Source organism: Chelonia mydas, chromosome 1 (assembly GCF_015237465.2).
Source record: "Chelonia mydas isolate rCheMyd1 chromosome 1, rCheMyd1.pri.v2, whole genome shotgun sequence".
Lineage (NCBI taxonomy): Eukaryota > Metazoa > Chordata > Testudines > Cheloniidae > Chelonia > Chelonia mydas.
In genome coordinates, this window is record NC_057849.1 from 306,530,534 (window position 1) to 306,550,253 (window position 19,720).

At 40.9% G+C, this 19,720-nt stretch overlaps 1 protein-coding gene across 2 annotated transcripts in view; it reads right to left on the minus strand.

Annotated features, from left to right (window-relative positions):
* WASL (WASP like actin nucleation promoting factor) overlaps nucleotides 1-19,720 on the minus strand; it is an 84,323-nt gene that overhangs the window by 24,180 nt on the left and 40,423 nt on the right. For both annotated transcript variants that reach the window (XM_037888987.2, XM_043550415.1), the window contains 4 exons: nucleotides 13,209-13,343; nucleotides 10,828-10,914; nucleotides 10,020-10,116; nucleotides 5,246-5,269 (listed from right to left, as the gene is read on the minus strand). In XM_037888987.2, coding sequence (XP_037744915.1) covers nucleotides 5,246-5,269; nucleotides 10,020-10,116; nucleotides 10,828-10,914; nucleotides 13,209-13,343 — 343 coding nt within the window. The remainder of the gene's footprint in view (nucleotides 1-5,245; nucleotides 5,270-10,019; nucleotides 10,117-10,827; nucleotides 10,915-13,208; nucleotides 13,344-19,720) is intronic.

Below are 19,720 nucleotides of genomic sequence, written 5' to 3' on the forward strand. Positions count from 1 at the left end.
ATTTAGCTAGCTTATAACATGCCCTAATACAATTAGTTACCCACTTAAAGCCTCTGGGTGAATATTACCTGACTCTTCATCCTATGGATAAAGGTCATAAGACTTATTTGGGATCTCCCCAAGGTTTTAGTTCTATTAAGGCAAAAGGAGAGGGCTCCAAATATATCCAAGGTGAGAAGCCTATCCTTCCCTTGGTTGGCATGGGGTTAAGGGAAGACTGAAGATAAATGAATCATCTGATTCAGACGAAAGACAGAACATCTTTGGTAAAAATTTAGGGTGGGCCTAAGGAGCACTTTGTTTTGATGGAAGACAGCGTATGATGGCCCATTCATGAGTGGCTGCATTTCCCTACTCTGCAGACTGATGTAATTGCCACTAGGAATACCATCTTCATGGAGAGAGGAAACTGAGTGCAATGAGATCCCGGAAGGAAGGGGAGCTTTGAGGAAATGAGTAGACTAGGCTCCTCAGGAACTTACCTACCTTCAGGAGTGAGAATACAGTGTGCCTTTTTGTAATTGAGAAGTTAAACACCTATAGTCTACTGAGGACCACTGCGCCAGCCAGACTGACCATGGTTGATAGCATCACATTAGTGAAGTTCACAAATCTGTCCCAAACCTGCAAAATCCACAAATCTCTAGGTGGTCCTAGAGGTGGCAACAGGTGGCAACAGCTGGGGGACCCTTTTTGCATGCTGACGGAGAGTTTGAGACCAGTGGCTAGGGTGTTTTTGTCCATCCTGGCAAGATGGCTGAAGAGCATGCAAAATGACGTTTGAATACAACGAGCGAGATCATGAAGCTTCACATGAAGTCAAACCACTCTACGCTCAGGATTTTGCACTCACAGAGTGTATGGAATGCCTTTAACTGATCCAAGTCTGCCTGTAAGAAGGTCCACGTTTCTGTATAGCAATGCAGGCAGAATGCAGGTTTGATAGATCCTTGTCTCAGCATAAACTTCTTTGCATCCATAAATGAGACATGGACTTCACACAGGAGGCAGCAAGATCTATTCGTTGAACAACATCTGGTTTGCTGGAACTCTTTGAATTCTACTTGCAGCCTTGGTAGAGGAACTAGTTAGTGCTCTCCACAGTACTCAAGCGCCCCTGCTCTGAGGGCTCTGGTGGCCAGACTTCAAGGTTCTGTACCTTGGTCTTCTGCCATGAAATATTTAACCCCATAGTATGGACAGCATCTACCTGCCAAAGTCTGTCTCCTCCACAAACAAGGCAGTGTCGTCTGTGTAGTCTTGGTTGATGAATGCTTCTTGACCAAACTGATTCTGATGTATGAATCAGCAAGTTCCAATATCTAGTCAATAGCTCAACAGAATAGTGGAGGAGTGAGAATACACCCATGCCACACACCTGATGTTGTGCAGAAAAGTGGTGAAAACTGAGGACCAATGCATACTCTTGCATCTGTACTAGTATTAAGATTTTGCACTAGCTTTCCCAGAATATCTGGAATGCTAATTATCAGTATGAGCCAAAGTGCTGATCTGTTGGTGGAATCAAAAGCCATTTTAAGGTTGATAGATGCCAGGTGAAGCAGGTGGTTAAATTCTCGGTGCAGCTCAACCAGAAGCTGGAGGGTGAGAATAACATCCATCACTGACCATCCAACAGTGAAACCTGATTGTTGTACACAAATAATACCTATTAAGGAGTACCTGCATCCTACCAAGCGGAATGTGAATGAACACCTTTCCAGGGACCACTAATGCTATTGGCCTGTAGGTGCACCACAATGTGTGAGATGCTTGCCCTTGTTCAGGGACACTGTGATGCCATCTTTCCATTTTGCTGCAACTCTGATGTCCACACTTTTAACAATAGTTGATGCAGGCCAGTGCTCATTGGTTCTAAGGCACCTTTGATCAGCTTGAGTGGAATACCATCAAGTCCCGCTACAGGTCTGTTCTGAAACTTTTGGATGGCCTTTTGTAATTCCAGGGACTAACACTGATCCTCTGTCACTTGAGCATCTGAAGTGGTGTGGTTTGCCAGGTCAGGTAGCTTTGGACAGTCATCAGCGTGTCTGTAGTTCAACATGCTTTCATAGTGTGTTTTCCATCTGCCCAGAACCGCATCCACTGATGAGCAGGGACAGCAATCTGGTTTCATAATAACGATGTTAGAAGGCTTTTATGGCTGCCAGCCAGGAGCCTGATTGGTCCGTACGCAAGATGTACATTGTTATTCTTAGGCCATCCTCTGCTTCATCAGCCAGGGGTTTGATGTAGATCTCATGGTCACGTTTTGCAATGGGCCAGAAAATGCCTTTGTGTTTACATTCCTGTACATCTCGCAGATTCCATGCTTCTACTTTTGCACTAATATCACACCTTAAGTTCAGCAGTTGGGTAATGCTACTCCTTCAACAGTAACCTGATTGCTTTATGGCAAATGGGCCTCTGTGGCAATAACCATTTTGTAATGCGTGAATTCTTTGACAAACTGTCCTGTACCCAATGCTGTTTAGTGTTAATGCATTCCATGTGGTGACACAGAACACGCGTCTAGCATCTGGTTTGGACCATCAAGAAGCTGCAGTCATTGGGGTATTTCATTGTTCTGGGAAACTGGAATTAGCAGTAGCATTATTGATGGCTGACTAGACTGTCATCAGATCTGCCTACCAAAGTTTCCTGGGCCAACTTGCTGCTTCCAGGATTATTACCACGAGGGGTTTCCTAAGCTTTCTCAAGACGCTTCATATTAGAGGAATTGGTGGGTAGGCTTACATTACCCTCAAGTCTCCTGGGATGAGGAATGCAATGGATTGTGAACCAGGGCTCAGACCTTCCCTGGAATAGAAATTGAAATTTTGCCTCTGAGGAAGTCCACGACTAGGAGCCCTCACTGGTGGAAGTGTTCTGTATGATGGAATCCTTGACTGAACATTTGCGATCTTATGAGAATTTTCTGCTTCGTGATTTGCTAGGGTGTCTTCTTCTGACAGGTGCAGAGCTACTAAGGTGATGTGACGGCTTAACACACCAATTCCCAATAGAGAAGGAGGACAATCAGGCCCTTGCTTGTTCACATAGAACATTGTTGCAGTATTATCTGTCATAGCTCGGCCCTGGACCATGGGCAGGAAAGCTACACAGGCTAATTAAAAAGCTCTAGAACATTTATATGTAGGGAAGGATTAAGTCTCCTTGAGTGTCCAAAGGTCTTTTTGATTTGGTCTTAGTGAGCTCTCCACAGGATGCAAGGACAGCTGTGTAATTAATGAGGGGCTTAAACCAACAAGTTTTGCAGAAAACTTTTTTGGAATGAAATTAATATTGTCTGATTTTTCTGATACCAGCTACTTTAAAGAATTCTGATAGCAAAACCTTTCAATAAGTGTCACAGTTTAAAATATTTTCTTCTTTTAAAAGAAGAATGAAGGACAATTCTGCTTCCCTGTTGATGTTTATGTGTCTTCAGCAGGGAAGACTGGACAGGCCTAAGACATCAAACATGCTCAGCTCATTCCTTTTCAGGCTCTCCCCCAGACCCAGAGGCCTGCTACGTGGCAGCCTCTTCAGCAGCAGCATTGGCATGAGACCAACCAGGTTCCAAACTCCTCCCCAGGACTTGCAAAGTAATTCCACTGCACCACAGCAGCCTCTGCTCCCTGGAAAATCATTTCCCAGGAATCACTGCTTTCCAGTTTCAATCCCATTCAGCTCCCAGCGCGCTTGATATCAAAGGTGGGGTAACCCCCTCCCTCACCTCTCCACTGTGCACATGCACATACTTGTGCCTCCTCCTCCTCCCCACATCTGACAGGAAGATCCACCCCTTATGCAACTGCTTGTTTCCCCAAATACCTTAGAGAGGCTGAAGGGGGACCCCCCTTCTGTCTTCAAGTCTTTCTGGTGAAAACAGCATGCCTCCTTTCTCCCTGCAGCCTAATACCTGACTGCCTTCTCCATACCTATGGATGAATCCATCCCCACACACCACCCACTGCCTCCCCTCTCTCCTAGTCCAGGGTAGTGGTAGAAGTGAAAAAGAAAGCATCTTTCCTGGCCTGACTGTTCGAAGTTTCTCCCCAGGCCCCATGGATCAGTCTGGGGCTGTTATGCGTACCCCATTTAGTGCTAGATGCTCCCCAAGCCCTTGAAATATATTTGGGAGTGAAGGGGCAAGCCATCCAGCCCCCATTTCTCCCCACTGCCATCCTGGTGTGGAACTGAAGGGGGACTTCTGAATACACACAGGGTCCCATTACTCCTCAACCCTGTGCAGGGGCCTAGGAAGTGAAAAAAGGGACTTCTCCCGGCTGCCCATTGCTTCCTGGCTCCATGCAGAGACTCTGGGAGAAGAAGGAGACACTTCTCTGGTCTTAAACTCAAACAGCAACTCTTGTGCCTTGAGAAAATTGTGCATGTGCGCTCTTCCACTCAGTGCAGGGCCAAGAGTGATGTCTCATAAGTACTGAACATGAAGACAAGGGCGTGCTATTGACCAGCATAACAGAGAAACCAACTGTACACAAAGTGCTGTCAAATGCATAAAATAACCGAACTGAGAAGGAGATTTTTTGCTGGCTTTGCAGTTATTGTAATCTTAGATGCTGCAAATAGGTTGAAACAGTTTTCTGGAAGATCAGACTGAGCACATGCCCTCAAGTTTCTAGTAGCACTTTGAGCTGAGAAGACAGTAAACTTCACAAAGTGAACTAAAGCCATTTTGTCTTCCTAAATTAACAGGTAGTTCCAATGCCTGTTCTGCTTTTACAAGCAGCAGCACAAAACTGTCAAGACTTAGATCAATTTCACTGTTGCAGTTCAGAACCTTACAGATACTTTGAAAGATGAGAATGTCAATTTTACACTGTTAAAAAAAAATCACTGCCTAGTAAGACTTAAGCACTCCTATTTTTAAGATAAAAAGGCCACCCCCTCTGATTTTATTGTTGTTTGCAACTTGATTGCTGCAATTTGGAATTCGTTTGTATATGACTCTATGGTTTGCCTTACTTGTAGACAATTCCAAACCTCAGTCCTGATCTCATTCAATAGCTGCCCCCCATCTTCACGGTAGTGGTCATGAACTACTGTACAGGTAAGTAATCATGTAAACATTAAAATTCTGATTTACTGGAATTGATCCTTTCAGGACTGTTTAAGACAACCATTAGGTTACGTTAAAGAAAGCCAAAAGTCAGCGATTATGTCTAAATATGAAGGAGTTAAGAAAAATGAACTACAGTAACCCTATGCAAAAGCTTACCATTCAGTGGGTCCCGTCTTTTTTCTGTTAAAACGACAAAACAAAAAAATATTTATTCAAAAGGTAAAACTGAATTCTTCAACATTACACATATCTCCATAACTTGTAGTTTTACAAATTATAAAGACTTCCTACATCTGAATTTTATTCTTCTAGTAATATACAAATTATCCATAATTGCAATTTTGTTTTATTTTAGCAGTTATATTTTTTGTCCAAGAACAGAGGAAAAGATACCAGATTTAGCCCATTTATAAACTGATTTAAATCTGAAACACAAAGTTTAGCACAACAGATCAGTGAAATCATGTATATATCATGAAAGCCCCCGATCCTGCAAGAGTTTACAATTGGGACTCCTCATGCTTACAGCTAAGCATATGCTTAGTCTTTGGAAAGTCAGGGCCTTAGATTATATGCCACAGAGAGCCGAATCACAGCAAAATTAGAAGTTACAAAACTATAAAACCCACATTAGGAAAGAATTAGTTGTTTGAACAGTTTACACTGAGTAGGACTGTGTGGACCTAACTAACTTTTTTTCCAACTGAAAATTTGATTCAGGCCAATTTGAGGCTGTAACATTTTGTACGGTGAAGTGTTCAAATAATGTTAGTTTTCAAATGAAAAATAAAAAAAATGTGTCTGATGCAAAGATTGTTAAAGCAGAACTTCTAAAGAGAACGCACTATACTCTGTAAAGTCCTCTCTGAACAGACACTATGCTTTAGTCATTTATGTGAAACTACTCACAATCTGAAGTGCTTATATAGTGTCTTTATCAGTAGATCTCACAGCACTTCACAAAGGAAGCATCATCCCCATTTCACAGATGGGAAAACTGAGGCAGAGTGAAGCAACTTGCCCAGGGTCACCCAGCAGGTCAGTGGCTCAGCTGGGGTTAGAATGCAGATCTCCCAAAGTCACAGTCCACTACTCTATCCACTAAGAAACACTGTCCCCACGGAAGCAGAAAATATTACCATTTTGAAATATTAGAATTTAATTGCAAGTAGTTCATATAGATCTAAAGCTGAACAAGCCAAATAGGACCAACTTGGCCACCAACCTACGCCAACCTAACTTTAACAAGCAGCGGGATCAGCTTTGATGTTCAACTCTACCATTTAAAATGGCTTTCCCTCCAACAATATTATTCTCTTCTTCACCCATATGCACTCTTATGTTTGTAAATGCTTATGTGTGAGACATATTTGGGATCAGCTCATTTCTTTTTTGGAATTAAAGTGGGAAGGTTTATTTTAGATTTACTTTATTGCACAAATGGGTGTGTGTTTTTATCCATCTATATTAGCTTCCTGATCATCTCTCCTAATGCAGCAGGCAGCTAAATATGAAGTTTCTGGTTTAAAAGCAGCCTTGATGTTAAAGGCACTGAGCACCCACACTACAAATGAAGTGAACCGAAGCGGCACGTACTCAGCATTTTTGTTTAAGTATGGATTTAAGATGACTAACTTCTTCAAAGCAGGGTGACTAATTACAACTGTCACAGCTACCTATTTTCCAGTAAGGCAACTGAAACTGATCATGAAAGCTTTGGTGAATAGCAACTGGATTGCAGGGGAAGTAGCAGCTTTCCTCCTGCAGTTAGATGTTCAGAGAAAAGCTGCCAGTTGTTACTCTCTAGAAATGGCTGGACGGTTTTTAAGAGGACTCTAGAGATCTAAATTGGGAGTCAATGTAAGACTTCTAGTTCTGTTCCTTCAGAATTTAAGGCGAAGGCAGGTAAGGAGATCTTTTCAGGGGAGGTGAAGCGAGAAGGGACTGACAAGAAGCAAAGGGCACGGCTGCAGGTCTACAAGAAGGTTAAATGACCTTCCCAGCCAAAACCTGTAGCATTTTAGAACAAAAAATTCTCCCTAACACCCCACAAACCAATACAGCCTGGGTGTGGGGGTGGAAGATACAGTAAAGACTCTTTGCTCCTATTTCCTTTTGTTTTATACATTTAGCTACATGGGCTTAAGACTTTTGTTTTGTGGGAGTTCTCAACTGTGCTTAATTAGGAGTCAGTCACAGCCATGTACCACCAAAAACCTCCGATCACCCAATCAGAACATGTTCAGTAATTGTTCTTTCCCTCCATACTACCTCTCGTTTTATTCTCTCCTTCCTTCACCCAGATTCTCCTTCTATCCATCCATTCCTCCTCCAACTCAATTTCTTTCTCCTCTTGTTTACTACCCAGTCAATCCATCCTCCTTTCTTTGTTTACCTGCACCCAGCCCTACCAGACCATTCTGCTACACTCTTCCCTCCACACTGTACTTTCTCTTTTGAGGAACACCACGGGCCTCCCCTCGTCTTCCTGTCTTCCAAATCTCTATTTTAGCCTTGCCAGATGAGCTCCTGGGGTAGCTGTTGCTGCTGCTCCTGGGCACCTCTGTTAAAGAATCAGTGTCCTTATCACATCCCAGCACTTCTAGTAGGAAGCGGTTGGCAGAAAACGGGGAAGAGCAGGAAGCAGCAAGTAGGCATTCTATGTGCAAGCCTCAGCTCCAAGACCTAGTTCACAAGAGCATAGAATTGTTCTGCTCAGCCCCTTCCAATGATGAAAAGCCTCAAGGGACACCTGGAAACTTTCCCAGTAGTCCTGCGGGCTAGTCAGAGCCTCCCAGGAGTACTTTGGCAGTGTGACCACTTGCCAATATGTCAGGTGGCACCTGTTCCATGTGAAGTTTATTTTGAGATATACACTAGAGCGGTAGAATTCTTGTAAAAAGCAGAAAAAAATGAACATTCCAGTGTTTGGCATTATCAAAATAATTCCTTGGAAGTCTAGAGTATCACCCATTACCAAAACTGCTCAATATTTATGAGTGCAGACAGCACTCAGAGCATTAGCACCATGTGCAGACAGCACTAAGAGCATTAGAATACATTATTTCTACATCTGATGAATCAAGATGGAGATACATCAGAAGCATTACGTAAGCATATCAATTTACTAATCAAGCTATACTGTGTAGTCTTTACATAAGTGAGAAATACAGTAGCTATAATTCAAACACCCAGAATTAGATAAAATCCTGTCTGAGGTATATACACATTCAGAACTCCATCTGGTGGCTTGATCTGAGAACTTCACGAGTTCTGTACATGAAAGGAAAAAAACCTAGAAATGAATTAAAAAGGAGAAAACCAATCAACTGAAAACTATATAATTAAGTAGCTGTTGATTATGTAGTGTTTTAAATTAAAACAGAGAAACTTTACAAAAAGGATGAATAAGTCAGTGTTACTATGGTGCATAAAACATGAAGTTCAAACACACAAAGCGATACAGGTTAATAATGGCATGCTTATACTGTGTTGTAAAGTAAAAGTGTCTTTACATGAAAAATACTATATTAAAAACTAATATTTTTATGAAATCATCTTTTCTCTGTATTTTTGAAGAAAGTTTACCATGGCCAACATCGTGCAGAAGTCTGCTCTGCAGCCATATATGAATAAAAGCTTTTAAAGTTTTAAAATGTTGCTTTGCTTTAGTATCATCTTTATGAGAGTGAAACTTGGGGCTTGTGAAAGTTGCAAGGCTGATAGCCTTGGAGAACATATTTACCCAATGAACAGTTAAAGCACAGACACCATTCCTGAGAGTTTCCACCACTGTACCTCACTAACACATTCTAACTCTGGACATTCACAAAAGGACTTAAGTTTTGTGATGCCAAGTGTCACAATACCTAACTTTTAAGTGCCTAGCTAATCACAGGAACAACACTGCAGGTGTACTCAGGTTTTGGTCTCTGATTTGATTACCAATTGTTAGGGCAGCAGATTGGTCACAGCTTTTTTTTTTTTTTTTTTTTTTTAAATCAAAAATAATGGCACAGTCATAGTAAATTTAGTAAAAGTCACTTGACTGCTATCTGATTTTTGATAAATATCCTCTTTTGCGTCATCAAGGGGGCATAATTCGCAGCAGCACCATCTATTCCCGGAGCCACAATCCTAAACTTGGAGCCAGTGTCCCTTGGCGCTGGACATAGCACACTGCTCTGGGTGTTGCAACCAGGTTCATGGGGGGTTGTAGCACCCTCTAGGTTTCACTCACCCAACCCTCCATCATGATGGGAGGGATGGTTGGGCCATACCTGGAGCAGGGAGCCAGCCCCACAGGACACAGGAGCTGCAGAAGCCACCACTGTGGGATGAGACACTGACAAAGAAAAAACGCAAACGGGGGGGAAAAAGTAACAAATTTTCTGTGTTTTTTTTCATGCCATAACACACATGTAGCCTTACCAACTGTGACTAAGACATTTCTCCACTAATAACTCGATTGATGCCAACAATCAATTTCACATGGACTACTGGACACACCAGATAGTAAGAGATTTCAGTTACTAATCATTTGGGCTAAATTTAAACAGTAGAGTTAGTTAAGAGAAACCCAGAACTGAATGGCTGGTTAGTTTAATTTGCCCACAATTTACATAAAGATTTCCAGTTCACAAGCAAACTTTCTTTACCCCTTCCTGTCTGTTCTTTCAAATACCACATATTAGAGGAGCTTCAAATTGCAAAGAAACTTTAAGAGGAATAAATTTTTGTATTACCTTCAGGAAATTTGTACTGTATATTTTTCTATATCACACACACGAAATAAGCTTACACAGGGAAATTAATGTCTAAATAATGGCATTAAGTTCTTACATAGCTTTCAGATATAGAAGTATCAACTAATCTCCCATACACCCACAGCCTAGACTCAATTTAATGACATGTTAAATTGAATATTTACCAGATTTTCTTTGCCGTCGTCCAAGCAAATCAGTTACTGTTTTCCGGAATTTTTTAGCTTCTTCTTCATTAGCAAAATTAAGACCAACCTGGCATGTCTGAAAGAAAACATCGGTTTTTTCCCCCCATAGAGACCAAGAAAGTTGTTTTAAAGTTTTCTAAAAAAAGTTTAAATTGTGAAATATTCTAAAAATTAAGTGAACAGATTTTGTTTATGAAGGAATAAGTTGGAAACAATTAAGACTCATCACCTTATAGTTGTAAGTGAAGAACGTAGAAGCAAATATTAACGTCAAATTTAAAAACATTCAAATTGTGGATTTTTTTTTTTTTTAAACAAGATGTGTGAAGTCCACATTTTGTCATATCTGAGCAAAATTTCAAGTACAAAGAATGACAAAAATGAATATTTTACGTTAAGGGTACATAAAAATTGCTTATGTACTTGAAAATGCTCGTTTCACGAATGCTCGTGACACTAATGAAGCAACTATCAGTTGCAACTGAGGATGTTATTTCCTCGCCAGAGAAAGAGCACATTAAAGAGGTTTTTTTGTGCTCCTGTGCCATTCGTAGTTTAGATGTTCTATTTTATCACTGACATTAGAAAAAGTTCTTATTTATAATTAAATCTGCAATAAGTTGCTAGAAGAAGATATAGGTAATACTGTACTTTATAAAATTACTTGATTTACAAAGTGAAAGGTGAAAAATATATGAGATATTAAAAAGTTATTGTACAAAGAAAAAAAGCAGGACAAACATTTTAAAAATAGCTATTCAAAAATTAAGTTAATATTGAAACTTACATCTCCAGCAAAGGTATGAAAATATCCTTTAGGACTATTATATACAAAATTATTGTACAGTTCCTGCTCCCACAATAGTTTCCCATCCTGGAAAGGAAAGAAATGAAGATACTGAAAACTGAAGATAGTAATAAAAAAAAGAATGACTAGACAAACTTGTATTGCAATAATGCTCAGAGGCCACAACTGGAGACCACAGTCCTATTTTGCTAGACACTGTACATGCACAATGAAGAAGAGATGGTGTCTTCCCCACCGAGCTTACAATCTAAGTCAGATGATTACTGGAGCTTGCAGGAAAGCCAAATTATTCTTACAGGTTACTATATTATTGCCCAAGTTTCCAGATATTATCAAACTATATCCTTCAAAATTTTATACATATACAATGACACTGGTCAAAATCTAAATAACGGGGCAAAATAAGACAGGGGCTATGGAGCCTTTCATTTATAGGTTGCGGTGTCATACCAAGGTCAGGTTTGTAACAACTGGAAATAGTTATCTTCCAGAGGACTACGAAATTTCACCTTTGCAAAGTGTTCTAAAATGTCTGAATGACAGGTGTTACAAGAGTGCAATATCAAAAGAATAGGTGGTCTCAGCCCAGTGCCTAATGATCAAGTGACAAAAATCACAGACGTACAGCTCCTCAGCGCTCAAGTCTCTTTTGAACATGGGATTTAGGCACCTTTGAAGGCTTTATCTCTGTCTGAATTGACACACATTGGCAGGGTAGAATTAAATATCAGATAGTTACACAGCATACTTAAATATGAAAAATGCCCCCAACAATTTCCTCCCCTCCCCCATCATAGAAACGTGGGGCTAGAAGGGACCTCAAGAGATCATCTAAATCATCTCTCTGTGCTAAGGCAGGAATAAGTATACCCAGACCATCCCTGACAGATGTTTGCCTAACCTGTTCTTAAAAACCTCCAAGGATAAGGATTCCACAACTAGTTCCTGTTCCAGTGCTTAACTATCCTTACAGTTAGGTTAGATAATAGGAAAAGCATTCTATATCTTCCTTGCTGCCAGGGGTGAAAGTAAAACACATGACTTACCAGTATGAGGGCCGGCGCCTCGGGCGGAAGGGGCAGGGCTGGGGGGGGACAGCGTCCCCCAGCCAGACCATCCACACTACCCGGCCCACGCTGCGACAGTGCTTTAAGCAGGGTCCTTTGCCGTGGCAGTGCTTTAACATCGCTGCCCCCGCATCAGTGGCCCTGCTGGTAGGGACCTGGCAGGGCCGCCAACGGGGGGGGGGGGGGTAGGGGGCGGGTGGGGGGCACAAAATGGGCAGCGATGTTAAGAACAGCAGGGTGCGGGCCGGTACTGTCGGCCACTTTTTACCAGTATGCTGTACTGGCCTGTACTGGCTTATTTTCACCCCGCTTGCTGCAAACTAAGAGGACAAACAGGGAGAACGACTGATCACTGTCCATTTTGTTAACCTTTTACATATTTGAAGCTTGTGTCTCCCTCATTCCTTGCCTTCTCTTCTCTAGAACTGCACCTGTTTCTTCTTTCACCTTTCTTTACAGGTCATGATTTCTAAACCTTTTATCATTTTGTTGCTCTCTTCTGGTGTGTCTCCAATTTGTTTACATCCTTTCTGTAAGTGTGGTGCCCACAACTTAAATGGAGGCCTCACCAGGGACAAGCAGAGCTGAACAATTACTTCCCATGTCTTATGGTAATCCTGTTAAATATATCCCAGAAGGACATTTGCCATTTTCACAACAGCACACACTCATGTTCAATTTGTGACCCATTACACCACTCAGATTCTTTTCTGCAGTACTGCCTCGCCAGTTATTCCCCATTTTGTATTTGGGCATTTGATTTTCATACTTAAGTGAAGTACTCCATTTGCCGTTACTGAATTTCATAGTGTAGATTTCAGATCAATTCTGCAATTTATCAAAATAATTTTGAATTTCAATCCTGTTCTCCACAGTGCTTACAACTCCTCCCAGCTTGCTGTCATCCACAAATTTTATAGGAAGACTCCACTCCATCATCCAAGTCATTAATAAAAATATTAACTATTACTGGACCCAGCACAGACTCCTGTGGGATGCCACTTGATAGGTTCTCCCAGTTTGACAGTAAGCCATTGATTCTGAATACAGTCTTTCAGTCAGTTATACACACCACTCATAGTAATTTCATCAAGACCATATTTTCACAGTTTGCTATCAGAATGTCACATGGGACTTTATCAAAGTCTTACTAAAATCTAATAGGCGTAATTCTTGCATTACTCACTTTATAACATCCCTTTATGTAATTCATGCAAACAATTCAAGGAAACATTTAATATAAAATGACCTTATCTTAGCAAGTAAAAAATTAGACAGAGAAATGTTTCTCACCTTGATGTCAAATATTCTGATAAAATAAGACCTTTGTGGATTGTCTTTTACAAGGCAGGCTACTCCACAGCATTTTTTTGACCACATGGCATTGCGATCTGCTGCATATATCTGGACAACTGCTGAAGACATTGTCTAAAAAAAGATGAGAAAGTTCACAGTGGTTAAAGCTTAAAATTAAGAGTTCCACATTCCTTCTTCTAGAGAAACCTACACCTAGTTTGATTCTATGCATCAGGCAGCAGCAACAAATCACCAGTTGTTGTCAAGCTCAGAAGGTCTAAACATTTTTTTTTTTAATATCATAGAATCAGACTAACGTCAGAAGGGACCATTATGATCGTCTAGTCTGACCTCCTGCACAACGCAGGTCACAGAATCTCACCCACCCACTCCTGTAACAAATCCCTAACCTATGTCTGAGCTACTGAAGTCCTCAAATCGTGGTTTAAAGTCTTCAAGGTGCAGAGACTCCTTTAGCGAGTGACCCGTGCCCACGCTGCAGAGGAAGGCAAAAAACCCCCAGGGTCTCTGCCATTCTGCCCTGGGGGAAAATTCCTTCCCACCCCAAATATGGCGATCAGCTGAACCCTGAGCATGTGGGCAAGACTCACCAGCCAGACACCCACGAAAGAATTCTCTGTAGTAACTGATCCCACCCCATCTAACATCCCATCACAGGCCATTGGGCATATTTACTACTAATAGTCAAAGATCAATTAATTGCCAAAATTAGGCTATCCCATCATACCACCCCTCCATAAACTTATCAAGTTTAGTCTTGAAGCCAGATGTGTCTTTTGCCCCCACTGCTCCCCTTGGAAGGCTGTTCCAGAACTTCACTCCTCTGATGGTTAGAAACCTTTGTTTAATTTCAAGTCTAAACTTCCTGATGGCCAGTTTATATCCATTTGTTCTTGTGTCCACATTGGTACTGAGCTTAAATAATTCCTCTCCCTCTCCGGTATTTATCCCTCCGATATATTTATAGAGAGCAATCACAGCTCCCCTCAGCCTTCTTTTGGTAAGGCTAAACAAGCCAAGCTCTTTGAGTCTCCTTTCATAAGACAGGTTTTCCATTCCTCAGATGATCCTAGTAGCCCTGTGATCAACCAATATTCTGAGGTACTTCTCCTCCTCTGTTACTTCCAAGTGATGCATCCCCAGTTTGTAACAATAATTCTTGTTATTAATCCTTAAATGCTAGACCTTGCACTTTTCACTATTAAATTTCATCCTATTACTATATCCTTTAGATCTTCTTTTAAAAAAGAATAGGATTTTGAGAATTCTTAACCAGACACCAGCTAGTAGAAATAAATACAAGCAAGAGGTGGATAGGTAACTGGGATGATGGTACAGGTGATGGAGTTAGCATCTGTTTGCAAAGCACCTATGCAAAGGTTAGTGGGAACGTGAGAACACTCAATAGAGAGAATTATTTAATTGACTCAGTTAGGACTTCCTTACACTAGGATTTTTAATAATGTTTTCACATGTTAATTAACATGTTTCCTGTCAACTCTAGAATTTATGATGAGGTTAGTTAACACACAATTAAAAACAATTGAGGGGTGTCTCCAATGGGATTTTTTTTTAAAAGATGAGCAACAGCTTCATTTTTCAGGTTTCAGACTGGTAGCTGTGTTTGTCTGTATCGGCAAAAACAACGAGGAGTCCTTGTGGCACCTTAAAGACTAACAAATGTATTTAGGCATAAGCTTTCAAGGGCTAAAACCCACTCCATCAGATGAATGGAGTGGAAAATACAGAAAGTTTTGCTTTTTTCTGCAGCAAGTAATGTTTTAGAAACTAGGGAAAAGCAGCAAATTCCTACTCTTCTGCATCAACCACCAATGAGGGCCACAGACATGGCAATTTATGCTTTCCATTGACACTCCACATTACTCAACTTCTGCAAGATTGATGCATAAGTAATTCTTAGTCTCATTTCAGGATCCAGAGACTTGGAAGCTCTGCTGGCAAAGCTCTTAACTTATTCATGTTTACTGTACCAATAGATGTTGCAAGTCAACCACTATGAATATCAACTATTTGAGTCTAACTTCAAAGCCAGTTTATTTTTCCAGTTTATAAGAACTGCCTGTATCGTAGCCTGAGAACATTGAACCAAGTTTCAATTTTACATATCTCAGAATTGTAGTACTGGAAGGGCCCTCAAGAGGTCATCTTGTCGAATCCCCTGCACTCATGGCAGGACTAAGTATTATTTAGACCATCCTCAACAGGTGTTTGTCTACCCTACTCTTAAAAATCTCCAATGATGTAGATTCTACAACCTCCTTAGGCAATTCATTCCAATGCTTAACTATGCTGCCAGTTAGAAAGTTTTTCCTACTGTCCAATCTAAACCGCTCTTGATGCAATTTAAGCCCACTGCTTCTTGTCCTATCCTCAGAGGTTAAGGAGAACAATTTTTCTCCCTCCCCTTTGTGACAACCTTTTATGTACTTGAAAAATGTTATGTCCCCTCTCAGTCTTCTCTTCTCCAGACTAAACAAAACCATTTTCCTCCCCAATCTTCCCTCATAGGTCATGTTTTCTAGATCTTTAACTTTTTTTGTTGCTCTTTGCTGGACTTTCTCCACATAATTTCATTTAAAGTATGTTGACTGATGTGTCAGATTTTTTTTGAAGTCATCTGATTTCAAGAGTTCAATTTCTGACAAAACATCCTGTGACATTCTGCATTCCAAAGCACCCCATATTTACCACAGTGATGTAATTATGATGTGTTTTGTACAAAATATGCCTTGAGGTATTACTCTAAAAGTCTTGATCTGCTAAACATTAATATCTCATTGGATAGTATGTGCTGTCATTGTATGTGAAGTTATAAAGTTTTGCTATGTATGTGTTACTGAAAGATATTGTAAACTTGGAAACACCCACAACTAGCCTTTCAGGTACAACAATGAAGAAACTAGACAGTGCTAATGGCCCATCAATAAAGACAATGGACCATGGAAAAGGCTTGTCCTCACCTGGAAATCTTTCAGACAGCCTATGGATAATGACAGGTTTCAGAGTAGCAGTCGTGTTAGTCTGTATCCGCAAAAAGAACAGGAGTACTTGTGGCACCTTAGAGACTAACAAATTTATTAGAGCATAAGCTTTTGTGGGCTATAACCCACTTCATTGGATGCACAGAATGGAACATATAGTAAGAAGAAATATATATACATACAGATAAGTTGGAAGTTGCCATACAAACTGTGACAGGCTAATTAGTTAAGATGAGCGATTATCAGCAGGAGAAAAAAAAAAAACTTTTGTAGTGATAATCAAGATGGACCATTCAGACAGTTGACAAGGATCCTCACACCTTCTTGTTAACTGTCTAAATGGGCCATTTTGATTTAGACAGTTGACAAGAAGGTGTGGGGATTCTCACACCTTCTTGTCAACTAACTAAATGGGCCAGCTTGATTATCACTACAAAAGTTTCTAGTCATCGGACGGTGCCATTGATATTGCTCATACTGGAAAGTTATATTTTTATGAGTACACCACATTTCTTGGTCCATGAACCAGGTTTGATTGTTTATTGTTACATTACCCTCTTTTTATGCCACCACATATATGTTGGTTTTATATAATTTCCACCAACCATTTTTTTTTTTACTGTAAATTTATGGTGAGATTACCTTATTTTTATTTTAAATTTCACTTTCCTTTTTTAACGGAGGTACCCCATTTTTATTGGGCTTATATTGTTTTCTTTCATTCTAATTCAGGTATTTATCATAATTTATTTCCTTCTGAAACTATTTTATAGGACCCTGTTTCATTTCCCCAGGTACTGACATATATTACCGAATATACTTCCTGTGCCTTTCCCCTGGTTACACCGGAAAGGACAAGAGTGCACTGGCGTATGGTACATGTACGCACTTGCACCTTCCAGGTATCTTTGAACGACTGATTAATGTAAGGGTTTTGTTTTTTTAGTTTCACTACTACTGAGGGGGACACCTGTGCCTCCCAGATGCATTCCCTAAGTTAGGCAGCAAAACAGCCTTTTCAGACCCTAAAGAATTAGTCCCAGACATACATGAGAAACTTCTACTCAATGCACAACCAACCACACTAAAGCATATGAAGGAGAAGGAAGAAAAGGAGGAGAAAGTAGGACAACCTGGGTGACCACTCCATCTGAGTCAGATTAGGAGTTCACAGCAGTTTGGCTAGCCAGGTCTATTCCCAGAGGGATGACATCCTAGGATCTAGATAGAATATAAACATTCTATAGGAAAAAAGTGAACTGAATGTACAACACAATGGTGTCAGAACAAATCTCTAGAGCAGTGGTTCTCAACCTTTCCAGACTACTCTACCTCTTTCAGGAGTCTTATTTGTGTTGCGTATTCCAAGTTTCACCTCACTTAAACTACTTGCTCACAAAATCAGACATAAAAATACAAAGTGTCAGAGCAAACTATTATTGAAAAATTGCTTACTTTCTCATTTTACCATATAATTATAAAATAAATCAATTGGAATATAAATATTGTACTTGCATTTCAGAGTGATACTTGAGCCTGTTTTTCACTTGTGGGCTTTGTCTGAAGCCTGAGCCCCACTCCCTGGGGCTGAAGAATGTAACAGCTTCACAGAGCCCCCTGTGGTGTGGGGTCCTGTTCAACTGCCCAGCTTGCTACTCTCTAATGCCAGCCCTGCACTTGCAACCCTCCTGAACCCATCCCAGGATCCCCGTGGGGGTCACAACCCCCAGGTTGAGAAACACTGATCTAGATGAGTTGAGTACCCCCTGGAAGATCTCTGCGTACCCCCAGGGTTGAGAATCACTGCTCTAGACAGCTTAAACCGACAACTTTAAGTATAAACTCCTATTTCTCTCAATGGAATGAACTCCGAAGCCTGCTAATTGTATGTTTAAATTTCAGTGTTAACAATTTCATCTGAGTAAAGGAAACAAAACAGAAGTTGGGTAATCATATGAAAAACTGCACAAGGTACTGTGACTGATCTCATTTTATAGCATCCTAAATGGATGGAGCTTGTGCAAGTATTTGGCAGTGTGGTTTCCAACTCCACCATCATTATGAGGGCTCTACTATTAGACTATGCTGTTCTTGTCTCATATTTGTGTTTTCCAATAATCACTTTCACTTCTTGGTAAGACTCCTTAACATAGGAACATGATAGTACTGGCCCTTCAACCTGGCCAAATATTCAGAAGATGCTTAGCAGCAACTGGGAGAAGTTCTCACTTTCTACATCATCCTGGAAAGGAATTCCTCAAATACACCTAAAATGTATACACATCAAGTCTAGTATCTCATTCATTTGACCTTCCTGGAAACATTTAGCCACCAGAAGAGAATTGGGGCAGGAAAGCTCCAACTACCCCAAAGTCTATTACTTATTCCTTGGAACCAGAAGTTTTGTTGTAACTATGTTTAAAACACAAGTCTTAATCTATGTCTACATTTAAAATACTACAGCTGCAGCACTGCAGCTACACTGTTGTAGTGCTTCAGTACAGACACTCACAACAGGAGGGGTTCTCCTCTTACTGTAATTAATCCACCTCCCTCAGAGGCAGTAGCCAGGTCAAGAAAAGAATTTTTCTGTCAACTTAGCACTATCTACACCGGGGTTAGGTCAACCCAGCTATGCTATTCAGGGGTGTGGATTTTTCACACACCTGAGCAATGTAGCTGGAAGGACCTAACTTTTCTGTGTAGACCAGCCCTTAGATGTTGAGAAGGAAAGGACTGTGGGGAGGAGCGTCATTAGAGACCGGAAAGGTTTCCCTGTCTAAAAGTTTATCATCTGTTCTTCCCAAGGCTGCATCTGCACTGGCATAAATGGGAGCTACGATATTATGTCACCCATTCCCATTGGTGCAGTTTGAGCTACTCTAGCTACACTACAACTAGAGGTTAGGCATTTTTGCAACTTGAGCAGAGCTAGATGATACTGTACAGCTTCAACCACTGCCATCACCACTCAAATTACAGGTCTCGTTTTTGCCAGCATAAACAAGGCAGAAGAAAGCAACAGTCCAAAATGGCAATGGAACTTTGTATCCAATGGAGAACCTCTGTACACTGATCTCCCATTCCCCTGGACCTCATGAAGTGGGACAGGCTCTGGGATTCACACGAAGAGAAGGGACGGGCAGGAACATAGGCTGAGAAAATATACGTTACTCCACCACTGGTGAATGTCCAACGGCATGGAGAATGTCCAACGGCAATAGCTCCAGAAGCTGTATAATATTTCTGTCATCTCTATTAAATGTTACAGATATCCTCTAAAGGGTAACCTCCAGGGTGAGCTGCTAAACTCTGCTGAGGAGTTTGGAGTGGGGAAGGTGGAAGAAGGGTGACAAAGCTAATGCAGATGGCTCTGGCTTCCCACACATACACCCATCCAGAGAGCCACAGGGTTTATGGGCCGGTTCAACACCCTGTTCCACTTTCACCCCGATGGAAAGATAGTTGAGACAAGGAAAAAGTCTC